The sequence below is a fragment of the Pithys albifrons genome, chromosome 8, assembly GCF_047495875.1.
Source record: "Pithys albifrons albifrons isolate INPA30051 chromosome 8, PitAlb_v1, whole genome shotgun sequence".
In the NCBI taxonomy this organism is placed as follows: domain Eukaryota; kingdom Metazoa; phylum Chordata; class Aves; order Passeriformes; family Thamnophilidae; genus Pithys; species Pithys albifrons.
This window is the reverse complement of record NC_092465.1, coordinates 29660855-29674323: the sequence shown is the minus strand read 5'-3', so window position 1 is coordinate 29674323 and position 13469 is coordinate 29660855. Positions and strand designations below refer to the sequence as shown.

The window sequence follows — 13469 nt, the reverse complement described above, 5'->3', positions numbered from 1 at the left end:
CTACTATGGATTTCAATCTCTAAAGCAAAGCTGATCCTTAATTCACTATGCACAAAGGTAATTTCAAAGTTGAGCACAAACCTAGGATTAAAATCTTAATATCTTAAAATCCTTAGTCTGTATGTCAAACACACCTGGATCTGGAAAGCACTCAGTCATAGATAGTTACATGTAGACATATTTATTCTAATGTTTAAGACACTGTAGCCCACATCTCTTCCAACTCACACATTTAATACTTTGATTGATGGGTGTATTCGATTGATAGTTTTTCTGGTTATTGCTAATTTGTTTCATTTCATTATGAAAATAAACATTATTTAGTAACAGCCTTGGACACACAATATAGCTAACACACTTTTACACTGCATTAGCAACTGTTTTCATTTTAAAATTACATACATTTTTAAGGTGCACACATTAATGGTTTTGAGAATTGCAACTCAAAATAATATAAATACTGAAACATTTTTTCAAAGGCATCAACTAGAAATTCTGATTTAAAATACTATGTTTCAGCCATAAAAGACTAAGTGGCGTAAAAACAGTGCTTTTCGCATGCTTTTATTTCTCTAACACATTGGCTTTTTATGATTTCAAAGTTTGATACATGACACATTACTTTTCTACTTTCTAATGATGTGGGGACTGTAGAAAGAAAACCTACACAGGAGTAACTCCTGTCATTACTTCTGAAAGACCTTCATTCTTTTAAGAGAACACAGAACAGAATACAGTTGTTCTATTATTGGTAGGAATTGGGAAGATTTGCATTTGTCTTTAGAGCACTTAATTCCTTATTCTTCTGCTGGTTTACATGTTTTAATAAGTATGTTATATCCTACATAACAATCTTGCATTTTTTTGTAAAATGCACTTGCAATTACGTTATGAAAAGTCACTGTTTTGCTCTATTAGCATCCTTTCTGCACGAGAACATACTGCTTTATTTGAATAGGATGTGTCTACAGTACATGCAAAACTCCCAACAGCCAGCACCTTTTTGTTGTTCATAAGTAACAGGAGAGCTCTGAATACAGAGTCTGCCTGTCAAGCTGATCAATCCCTTTGGGTAGGACCTGGGTAAGAAGTCCCAAAGCCTCAAGACATGAGATTACCTAAGAAGTCAAAAAGACTGTGAAGAAAGTCAGACTGGAAATCACTGCCAAAAAAAATATAGCCTGCATAGAACACCATTCTAGCATGATACAGATTGTCATTTTGAAGTTTGTCCTTCATTAAGACTTGGTTCCTGTGGTAAAATAGAATCATCTTGATTCTGACAAATTTATTTTAGCCATTGTGTTTTGAAAGGAACGTCCAAAGCTCAGACTTACACAGACCAAGGCACTATAGCTCAGGTCATGGCCTAAGAGTGGAAGAGTTACGAAGTTCCACCCTGTGTCAAGAAGGGGCATAAGACTGCAATTGTAAGCGAAGGATAAGAAACTGTAGAGGAGCAGAAATATAGGTAATGTAATTACAAGTGAGCATTTTATCAAAAAGCCTAAATGTATGATGGTTATGCAAAAAATATACTCTTTATTCTACCACTTTTTAAGCAAAAGTATGACAATGTTATGATCTGCTTTAAAATTATTTGCTCATGCAATCTCAAAAAAAGTTCACTTTCTTTTCATACTGCTACTTTTTGCAGACATATCCTAAAGCAACATTTGCATTTGTAACTGAAGATTTCTACTTACACAGCACAGTGCAATGGAGAGAAGCGATTACCATAGAATTTGTGAAAAAGTTTTTGTTCCAATAGTACCTCTATGCAGTTTTCATGACCTGTAAGAGATCAGATATTTCACAGCGTTGCACAAAGCAGGTAATTCACTTAATTCATATTAGGCTTATACAGGTTAGAATTCAACACTTTAAGTTCAAAGTTGAACACAATGTGCAAATGAGCTCTTATGTGATAAGTCAGGGGATTTTTTTGTTTTATGGCAGAAGCAAGACAGATCCAGGCTAATACTATCACTTATGGAAAAAAGAGGAAGGAAAGCCTCTTTTTAATGTGATGTTATGTATGTTGCCTTAGACATCTCCAAAGGTGATCTTAAATGATGATACTGAGAAGCTTTATCCTCATATTCAGCAATAAATTCAGATTATTCAGTTGAGAATAACCAGTTCATTTCAGAATATCCATCTATTAACATGGTCACTTCCATCAATAATGCCTGATCCCATCAGCTCTTGGAAGCTCAGCAGGGTCAGCCCCAGTTAGTATTTGGACGGGAGACATCCTGGGAATGCCAGGGGGCTGTAGCTTCTAGTCCTGAGGACTTCACTGTCACTGTCCAAGCTTGCTCAGCCGTGGCAGATGGACCTCAAGAGTTAAACGGTGGGGCCAGTTCTGCGCACGCTGAGCCTCACCTAAAACATCCACTGCGCAGGCTGGAAGGGCACACCCACGTGGGGACAGCCCTTCCCAAATCCTCCTTCACAAAGCCAAACCATGATACATCAATAAATAAGAAGGTGACGCCTCAAAGGAACATTCCTGGTCCCACAGAAATCAACTTCATCATTGACTTGTGTAAAACCACAACTTGACCCTGGCTTCTTGGGACTTGGAGCAAATAAGATGCAAAGTCACTGGAAGGTGTCACTGGAATTTCCCTGCCTTCTGGACTGAGGGGTGCACATAATAAATGCTACCTACAGATGGCAGGTAGAGATCTGGGAGTCATTTGCCTCTTCATTTCAAGCTCCTCAAAGTGTTAAACTGCTTTGTTAACGTTTCCCCCAAACTGAGGCGGCATTTGAACTCTGCAGCAGTCCCCATGGAGAAGCTCACCATTGTAGCAAGCCCAGTGCAGCGGGGTGTAGCCTTGGTTATCTTTCAGACTGCAGTCCTCCTCCGCCAGCGCGATCTGCAGCAACTCGCTCAGCCACATGGAGTGACCCCGCGCTGCTGCGAAGTGCAGGGGTGTTCTGCCTCTGGCATCTTTACACAGAATAGAGACCTCTTTCTCCAACAGCATCTGAACACATTCTTCGTGCCCTGTCATAATCTGATAACAAATAAGTGAGCAAAGAGGTTGACACAATACAGATTCTTGCCCAGGAAATATGAAATATGATTGATGCATGGGAATATGAAATGGTCTGGATGGGATTCAGCAGGCAGAGATGGAAGCTCACGTGCTGAACTGCTCACTGCAGTTACCATAAAGTCCTTTATAAGTATCATCTCTAGCATCAGCTTCACATTGGTAAGAAGCTAGACTTAGCTAGGAATGTCTAGCTTAGTCTAGCTAGACCAGAAAAAATTAGATCTGCCTCAATTTTCACTGCTTACCTACTTGCATCATTCCAAGAAAAATGAAACTAACTGCTGGCCAGTTCTTTTCAAGAATCTATTTTCATAATTCAGAAGGTACTCAGTTATAAGAATAATGATTGCTATTATAAAGTGTGTAGAGCCAAGAAAAAGTGGTCTAATCACTATTTCATCTAATTAATTAAAGCAAATGTGAAATAAAGTAAAAAGCAGAGCATTACTGAGAGCAGATCTATCCTGCCTTTTACCTCATTAACTATACTTGGTCATGTTTCCAGTCATTTACAGTTTTCTCTGCATTAAAATATCCCTGTATTTATAAGTGACTTGTAGTAGTCACAGTAAAACAAATAATTAAGAGTTATAAAAATTAAGTCACCCCTCGATGTAAAGCTGTGCATCCCAGGAGATCAGCTGCATCTACAGATGCTTCTTTTTCAAGTAATAAAGAAACAGCATCAACGTGCCCATATGCCACTGCAAGCATTAGTGGAGTTCTAGGGAAAAAAAACAAAACAAAACCAGTCACAGCTATAAAATGACATATTATGTCATATTAAAAATGCCCCTGCATTTCTCTCCATTCCTACCCACAAACCTGTTTTTTCACCATGCTCGTCTATATGACAGCCAATTGTGTGAAATTAGTAAGATGTTTAACAACTAACTGCCATGACTGAAATAGAAACAAACCCATTTCTAAGCAGTTTACAGAGCAACATCATTCAAGACAATCTGTTCTCTTAATAACCTACAATTATTGTCACCTCCGGTGACATACGAGTTTTACCATACTCAAGTCTTGTGAATGAATGTGCTTGCTGGTTATTAAGATGACAATGACCCAAAGCATTTCTTTTGCAAAACTGCACAATTGCTTAAAAGGGATGAAGGGACATGAGGAAAATATTCAAGTTGAAATTTGGACTAACATATCTTCCATTTTTTTCAAAAAAAGATCTATTCTTCTTCTATTTTTAGGCAAGACTAATACCATTTAAAACTATACATGCAGACATTATATAAAAAATATATTCCATACACTCCAAATGAGTGTTCCTCACCATTCACATTTTTACTTTAAAAATATACTTTCTTCTCTATATATATATCTGCCATTTAGCAAGCTGTAAAGTTTTTGTAGGAACATCTCAGGTGCATGTGTCACCTCAAATAAACATTGGGCCCTACTGCACCAGCCTAATACACCAAGTAAATCCTGAAATAGTAATTTTTCAGAAAGCAAAAGACTCTACAGAACCATCTCAGGAGCTTGTTAGTTTTTATTGAATCTGGCTTTCAACATCTATAAAAGATTGTTTAAAGTATGAAGCAGAGGCTAAGATTAATGATTAGTCCTTTCCACATGGCTTAGATCAACTGAATGTGTACTTTGTAATCTCTGCCAAATTCTATGAGGAGAAGTGCAGGAAATACAGTATTTCAAATAAGTACTTTTTGGGAGAAATATGAGATTCTATTTGAATTACAGAGCTGAAAAAAACCCACAAAGAAAACTTACTGTCCTTTGGCGTCTGTGACATCAGGGTTGTCTGCAACTTCCAGCAACAACCGTAGACAAGGTGTATGGCCATTAATGACTAAAAAGAAAAACAAGTATGTTTAATTCAAGTATGTTTAATTTCAGATACTTTTCTGCTGGCATGCTTATGGATAAAAAATTTCCTTATAAAGAAGGAAAATACTCCACAGTATAAGAGATCAATATTCCCCCAATTTTCACTTCAATAGCACCAGTGAAATGGTGAGCTGTTTCTTCCCTGACCACAGTAAGATGAGGATTAGTTCTCTTAAGATGGTTTACTCTCCAAAGGAATAAACCAGAAATTGTGATTTTCACTACTGAGAAGATTTCTACTAAACCAGACAGCATCTCAAAATCCCCCAGACTGGGCAAGCAGACAGGGCTCTCTGCAATCAGGTTTGGAACACAGTAGGAAGTATGTCAGCAAGGTTCCTTAATTTTATGTGCACTGTACAAGCAAGTACTTCAGTGCTGCTATGAAAAAAAGAAATATCTGCAAAGAATTACCAATGATACAAATTCCCTTTGAGTTTTGCCATTTTATCCAAAATAATACTTAATAAACATTTTGGGGGTTGTTTTGGTTTTTGGTGGTGGTGTTTATTTTGGGGGTTTTTTTTGATGGGGGTTTTGTTTGTTGGATTGGTTTGAGGGTTTGGGATTTTTTCTTCTTTTTTTTTTTTTTTAACGTAAGCCATTGCTGCTGGAAAGCAGCTCTGAATTCCAACATTTTGCAGGGCCTGACACTGAACCCCATCTGTGTGTCAGCTTCAGCTTTTCATGGGCTGAAGAGACAAGTATTTTCTTCTTCGAAAAACAATTCCTGTGCTCAGTAGATATATATTGTGTTCTTATTACACCAAGTCATGCATTCACACTGCCTACACCCTGTAGGCTGAGGCAAAACCCTTGGACACCACCTATGTCACATCCTTCTGGCAGAGAAATGGGCACACATCATCACATTAAAATTACTCATCCAAAAATAATCTTAGTTGCTCTACCCATAAAAATAAAAAGCATTTTTAGTTATTTACCACTAAGTAATGCCATATACATAACATGTAAATAGTTCTGCAGGACTGATGAGTCACTGGGTTGAGGGAAAAAAGTGAAAAAAAAAATCTGTTCTTTCTCTCAGCAGGAGGAAGAGAAATCTTAACTTTTTCACAAAGATGTCTGAAAAGGATTTTGCTAAATGAGTTTTAGAACAGATACAGAAACTCCTAGGAGGTGACCCAGCAATTGCTAAGCATTGCAGACCCTTCAGGGAATGTTAGTTTTGCCAACAGAGCTACAACACTAACACTAGGGGAACATTTGCAATGTATCCCCAGGCTAGCCAGAGGACAGGCTGGGGGTAGTAAAATTGTACAGGGTACATATAATTTAGGCAAAGGAAATTCTCCATGTTATGAGGTCAGAGGAAGTCTATTTCCCACAGAGGACAGACAGAAAAAAGAAACACTTCATTAGGTGAGTTCTCTTCCAAAGTCACCAATCCGTTTGCTGAACAGAACTCTGCAGAATCCTGTCCTCCAATCCACCACTTCAGGCCTCCTCCGCTTTGTGTGCTGCAATTGTGCTGGTTTAATTAGAAGGAATGAGGGCAAACAAGTTTAAGGGGATGGGCCCATCTGCCTTCTTGTTTCTTTCCCGTGCACAGCATTGCATGTGCCAGTATTCCCTTTGGTGTGTGCAAGTGCAAGTCACTCGAGGGATTTCATTCAGCAAGAATTCTGTTTGATTTCTCAAAATATGCCACGGCCTCCTACACCTGCATTGCAAATGCAACGTTCTGAATGCTGCAGCAGCTCCAGGCTGAGACCCCAGCAGGTGGCACCATTTTTAATAAAACACTCCTCACCAAAGTGTATCATTATGAAACAGCATCATGAAAATCATCCCATTGCAAGGGGATTTTTAGAGCAGTTGGAGGTAGAAGCTTTACTCCAGAGCTAATTTCCAAAGAGCTCTGCATAGCTCTTGAGTGGAAGGTTCTAAATATTGTCTTAATGGATATTTACCCCAAGTGTGCTTAACTCACATTTGAAAGCTTCCAAATTCATGACACTGGTGAATTTCCTTTGAGCAGATTTACTCAACAAATTCACATTTCAAGTCAGAGCTGCTAACAAAAATATGACTTTGTTGCTATTTACTTTCCTCAGCATTGAAGAGCCCTTACAGTTCAGCTGTGACAACTAGAAACTTATGTTATTATAACCACATTTTTAAATAAATACAAATCGCTGCTATAGTGATGATGTAACAGACAAAGTCACACCTTATTCACATCAGATCCCAAGATATGTTTGACGTAACTACAGGAAAGCCCTTGAACAACACAGCTCAGTTTTGTGGTGGCACTATTGATTTAAATTGATTAAACCAACAGTATTTATCATGTGGAGAAATGTGCTCAGTTCTGGTGCAAAATTTAAGAAGTCAGAAAGCACTTTTAGTGTGCGGTAAGGATATATTACAAACACTTTGTTAAGTACTGCAGACAAAATTGGTAATAGTTTATTTGACCTTATGTTTCTAGATTGCACTTATATGATGACACAGAGAGAATAAACTGGTACTAGAGGATATATATGTGTTTTAATCTAAGCAAGATTAAGAGATAAACAGAAAGACAATTAAGTCTGGTCCTGAATTAATTATCCATGTGGTATTAATTTTCCTTCCCACTAGAGGCCACTGCTGCCCTGTACGGAGCTCCTACAGGAAGAGCAGAGCAGATACGTCCCCTCTGGCACCTCCACATATTTACCTGACAGGTACATATCCAACAATAACCTTCAAATAAATGACAAAGTCTGCATTTCCCAGTTATTCTGCATGTTACATAATTAACATCCCACACATGAGGAGTGGAACAGGCTCCCAGCAAGTGCAAGTTCACAAGCTCAGGAGGAGGAGGAGGTCTGAGAGGGGGTGGTGCATTTCCATAGTGTTGCCACTGTAAAAGGTTGCAAGTTTTGAACACCAGAATAATTTCATCGCCAGTCAGAACCTACAAGTGTTCTTCAACCTTTCTTTCTCCAAAGGAGAAGCAGTGAGGCAAGTGTTCCCTCTTACCCTGATTTTTTGGCTGAGGAACCATTAAGAGAAGGCATCATGGGGGAAACTATGCATGTCTTAAAGAGCAGGCAGTAATAGAGAGGTATGGTAAAGAAAAGGCAAGCAGGTAAGGGCAGAGTAGTAGGGGTGTGAAAAAATATGGGATTCTATATGAGAGAGGACTGAACCACAGGGACAGAGGGAAAAAGACCAATGAAATGGAAGATTAAGGGTTTAACTGTAGGACCTCAGCAAACAAGCATCAGTCTCAGTACCCATGAAAATCTCCTTCCCTTTAGAAGAAACATGCATAGTGATAGTAGGTAGGTAAAAGTAACTGCTTCAATGTGGTAGGGTTTGTATCACAAGCAGAACATCACACTCACCTGAGGCATGGAGGGGGGTCCTTTTGGTGACATTGTCTTTTACAGTGACAGAAGCACCCTGGCTGATGAGAGCTTCTACACACTCTGTATGTCCTTTAAACGCAGCCAAGTCCAAAGCAGTGCGTCCCTTCTCATCCTTAATATCCAGATCTACCAGAGATTGGAGAAGTACCTCCAAGGCTTGATGATGACCATTATAGGCCTAGAAGTATGAAATGTGTCACGTAAAGAACACAGCTCCTGTCTTTCAAAGGCCTTTCACAAAAATTGTGAATAAAATCTATCCCTGTCAGTATCTTCTAAACACAATAGAAATCACTGAGTTTTCTTGGTTTCTTATGACTCTCTCTTCAACTTGAAAGGATTTTCCCAAATTACACTGTAGAGAAGAAACTTAAGAATTCCTAGTGTTTAGGGAAACAAATTATGGTTCTTGGTTTCCTTTAACCTTCTAGTACAAACCAAGGTGAGAAGTTTCAGGCAATAATATGCCAATTCAGCACAGGTCAATCAGCAATTCATTTTTCACATTCTACAGTAACTGTCAGGGAAATATTTGTTTCAAGAACTAGATTCACTGGAGTGATACTGGTCAGAGTTTACATGCATTATCACCAAACTGGCTGCTACATTTGACATATGTCCTGGTCTCCAACTAAACAAAAGCAATTCTCAAACCAAATTTTTGTGCAAATGCAAACACAAACTTGACCTGCTGTTCATATCTGATGCTTCGTGAAGTATTCCTGCCAGCAGGATCATTTGGTAGAACAACCACAGTGGACAAGTCAATGCACTTCTAAACCTACAGCCACAGTGGGGTCAACAGCACAAACACAGCTGGGATTGCAAAAACCCAGTGGATAGCCCAGAAATGAAACATTTCATTTACTTCATAGGGACTGCCCTGCTGTCCTTACTGTCAGACTCACAGAGAACATCCTTTCTATTTATACACGAATGTATAAATGGTATTATCAGAATTGAAGCTGTGAACTCTCTGAGCCTGGAGACACTCCAAATGTGATGGGGCACAGCCTGAGAAAATCTGCTCTAGCCAGTTCTGCTTTTACCACGGAGCTGGGACTCAACCTTCAGATGTCCATGTCCACCTTCACTATTCCGTGATTCTGCACAAAAAACTGGGAAGAGAGACCAGGAATCTTGCGCTCTTGGGAGAGGGGAACTGTTGTGGTCTGAGGCTACAAGTGCTGGATCCCGTTGTGATACCGTAGTTTCTGTAGCACACTCACAGGACACTGCTGGGGTTTAAAATCACACTTTCCTACACCGTGCTCTGTACCATACAGTTTTTTGCACTGGACATCTCCACAAGAACACCAGAGTACCCCAATCCATGAACAAAGCCATAGGCTCAAGCTCTGGCCCCATATTTATAAACTAGTTCTAAATAGAAGTTGCAAATTTTTATTTAATTTCACTTCAGTGTCTGTGTCATCTTCTTACCCGAGTGTTAGAGCCAGGAAGAATGAAGAGCTTCAACTGCCAAAAACTTAATTAACAATTCCAGCACAGAGCCTGTTTTTGTTACATCTAGGCCTACATCCCTTCCCACCTTTTTCAAAACAAGTCTATAGTTAAACATGCTTCAAAGACAAAGATTAAGGAATTATTCTAGAAGATACTGATCAAACGCTTTACAAGTCTCTTTACTTACAGCTAAATGCAAAGGACTTTTGGTAGCTGCAGAATCAGATTCCTCAAACATATTGTTGGTTTTTTCCAGAAGCTGGAGATAAAAAAAAAGGAAAAGGACAGTCTTAAAATATTTTTACATGAGACGGGATAAATTCTCATGGACCATAAATCTATAAATCAGCAAAAATATATTTTAGCTGCAATGAGTATTGAAGGATTGCGAAGTGTTTCAAGCTTTTCTGCACAGGGTAAAGCTATAAAACTAGTTTAAAAGCTTGACATGAACATCCTTACCCTGATAATTAGTCTGCATGAAATCCTAGGGCCTGCTTGGGTGAGAAAGGAGCCCTCAAAGAAAGGATTTGTGGAGTAAAGCCCTCAGTAAGCTTACGTTGGAGAAAGCACAGTTCAGTGATTATACAGCATATGCAAGCCATGTCTGATACAGTGTTTTGGATAATTCTGACACATAATTAGCACTGGGAATAATTATAACTGAGCTGTGAATCATTCAGTCAATTTTATAATTTATCAAAGAAGAATCTGCTCCTATAATGACAGTCTTCCAAAATGCAACACATCCTTGAACTCTTACAAACATCTAGTAACACACATTGCACTTTTATATGATCCTCTTCATTTCAAGGGATCCTAAAGCATTTTAAGGCTCAAAGCCAAGGGCATTTCCATCCATCTAGAAGGGGCAGCTATGGATTAGCACCACTCCACAGTATGAACCCTGACAGCTTATCCAATTGAGGCTGCAAAGAAAATCATACACAGTGTCAACCACAATATTGACAATTGGACATTTGTGAGGAGCACTGCTCATGTGCCTGGCCTTCTGCTTGATAACTACTCCTAGAGTTAGTCTCCAAATGCCTTTGATTTTCTGTAAAATGTTAATTTCCAGTCCCACTCATGGGAGACTAAAAAAGAAAGAAAAGCATGATAGGCAACTACAGCTTACCTGTAATATTTGTAAGGCTACAAGTCCACTTTTTACAGTCTTTTTTGAGTTCTTTTTAATTTGTCTGGACAATTCTAAGCTATGACAACATGGAAAACTCTCCAGAGACCAGTGAAAACCTACAGAGGGCTTGCCTGTGGTGCAAGAGGATGGCATATCCTAAACTCTGATGTGTGCCTGAACTTTTGATGTAGTGAGTTAGTATTTAACAAACTATGTCAATAATAAGTTTATCAAAAAAATCAAACTGGAATACAAGTCAGCAATAATAATGCATAAGGTGTCACCAATCTCTTATTAAACAAGAACAGTAATCTGAAGCCTATGGAAAAGCTAAAAAATTAAGCAGCTATTTCATTTATTTGTATATTTTGTGCCTAGTACTATGTCAAGAGTGGGAAAGAGGTGTTGATAAAAGTACCAGTCATAAGCAAGTGGGTGTGTGTATTAACAGGTAATACAAATTTTAACACTTCCCTACAGCTAAGGGGGAGGGAGGGGGATAAAATTAAGTTTCCAACCAGTTTCTTGGTAGGTTTGGGGCAGAGTTAAGAGACACATTTGGTGTAACCATGTGGAACCACCTCCAGTTAAAATACTGTTCTTCACTTATATAAGAGAGCTATAAACAGGATGAAGCAGTAGCCAGCTCTGAATACATCTGATTTTCTCCATCATGTAAACAAACTAGAAACATCCCACCAAACAAACCCAAGCACTAAGCTCACTCCTCAGCCTACCTAATACTGGCCTTTACTTTGAGTCCATGAGGCCAGCACAGCAGACTAATTTAATCAGTTTTAATTATGTTCATCATCACCTGCTGAAATTCCAGGATCAAAATTGTAACAGAGAAATACATCCCTTCACCTGTCAGAAGGCTCCAAAAGTCTCTTGGACCAAGGCTGATAATTGTCTCTCAAGTAAATGAAAAAAATCACACACAGAAAATTGATAAAATTAGGGCTCTAGAGACACAAATTGTGGCATTGGAGAGCCCTTGACAAAAGGCATCATCTCCATGGCTTGGAGTCAAAATAGTTTAGGCTGATGCAGACTGGGCTTAATGAGCTTATTAGTCATAAGGCTGAATGTCTCCATCATGAAGTCAAACATAAACAAGAATTTGATGGCAAAACTGGTAGCTCTCAGAAACAGACATACAGTGCAAGAAGAGAAATTATAAAGGAGAACAAGAAGAGAAAGATTAAAGAACACAGCATTAATAATGTTTTTGGATTTCCTTGTCAAGCTCAGCTTTCTAACAATTAACACTAAGTCACCTGAGGGATAAATAACACGTACAAAGAGACAAAAAGTACCAGGTCCAAGTTACCAAGAAATTCTCCAGTTTCACTAGTTTTCCATCAGTTTTTTAAAAGATGAATTTATGTCTCGAAATTATTTGCCCTGGCAGGCATGGAAGCTTAAATGCACAGACCCTGCAGAGCAGCCCCAGTGTGTGTGCTGTGCTGATACACACCTGCCTGTGGAGTTGGCCAAGGCACTGCCCTACAGACAGACACGTAAGCATGAATGACTAACAGCTTATGGCTACTGGTGGCTGAATGGAGAACGTCCCAGCACATTGGATTTCTTGCTTTTGTGACTTTGAAATGATACCTTTTAGCTGATCACATTTCTATCTATTGACTGCTACAGATTTGAAGCAAATGTCAGAATTGTGCAAAGACACTGCAAGTGGAACTGATGGGCACTCTGCTCTGTGGTTGGGTTAGAACCTTTTCAAAGGCAAGGCTACCCTCACTTTCCTTCTGCCTCTTGGAAATTTCCAGCGTGACCCCTTCACTTCCCAGAACAGCACTATTTAATACTGTACGTAATCATTTTGTGGAGTCCTCTTCAGTCTCAGAAACAGGAACGTGAATGCTTTGGGAGGGAGATGCAAAGTAAGATAAAACATGTCAATTATTCAGTTCTATTCCTACAAACTAACAGCACTACAGGGTTGCTATTATAAACTATCTTCTCTCCCCCCATTCAGCATGAAGATTAATAACTTCTACAGTTCTCACCACTTTATTTGTGCAGTGAGAATATTTACAGGAGTAAGAGGATTTACAGCTTGATTTTATTCTGTGGTTATAATAAATGACTACATGGCATATATTATATGGTGTGGGTTCTCCCTCTTCATTTTTTGGGTAGTTCAGATATGCCAGTTAATGAGTCATGATACTTCATATGATTGTTCTCATAGACTATAATATATGCTAAAATTCAGCTCTGGTTAATAAAGAAAAAATAAAAGGCAGCTCATTGGAGCATCTTAGTAATTTAAAGTTACCGTTAGGCAGAACAGAAGCCAATATTTCCATCATGCATAAAAGGTTTAAGCTACACTTTTAAAAGGAAGAGTCAAAAGAAACTTCAAACCACTGTAACAATGGGTCCTATCTGAAATCCTAAAAGAGGAGAGAATGTGTGATCCTGACTGAGCCATCATGCCCAGGCACCTCTAGACACAGCCACTTAAATGCACTCCTGAGAGTTAAAGTGACTTTTCTTTGAGTTTTACTA

At 38.8% G+C, this 13469-nt stretch overlaps 1 protein-coding gene across 4 annotated transcripts in view; it reads right to left on the bottom strand.

The window, feature by feature from the left end:
* Positions 1-13469, bottom strand: part of ANKRD44 (ankyrin repeat domain 44) — a 135624-nt gene that overhangs the window by 11729 nt on the left and 110426 nt on the right. For all 4 annotated transcript variants that reach the window (XM_071562992.1, XM_071562991.1, XM_071562990.1 and 1 more), the window contains 6 exons: positions 9978-10049; positions 8300-8501; positions 4821-4899; positions 3678-3795; positions 2813-3029; positions 1707-1794 (listed from right to left, as the gene is read on the bottom strand). In XM_071562992.1, the coding sequence (XP_071419093.1) occupies positions 1707-1794; positions 2813-3029; positions 3678-3795; positions 4821-4899; positions 8300-8501; positions 9978-10049 (776 nt within the window). The remainder of the gene's footprint in view (positions 1-1706; positions 1795-2812; positions 3030-3677; positions 3796-4820; positions 4900-8299; positions 8502-9977; positions 10050-13469) is intronic.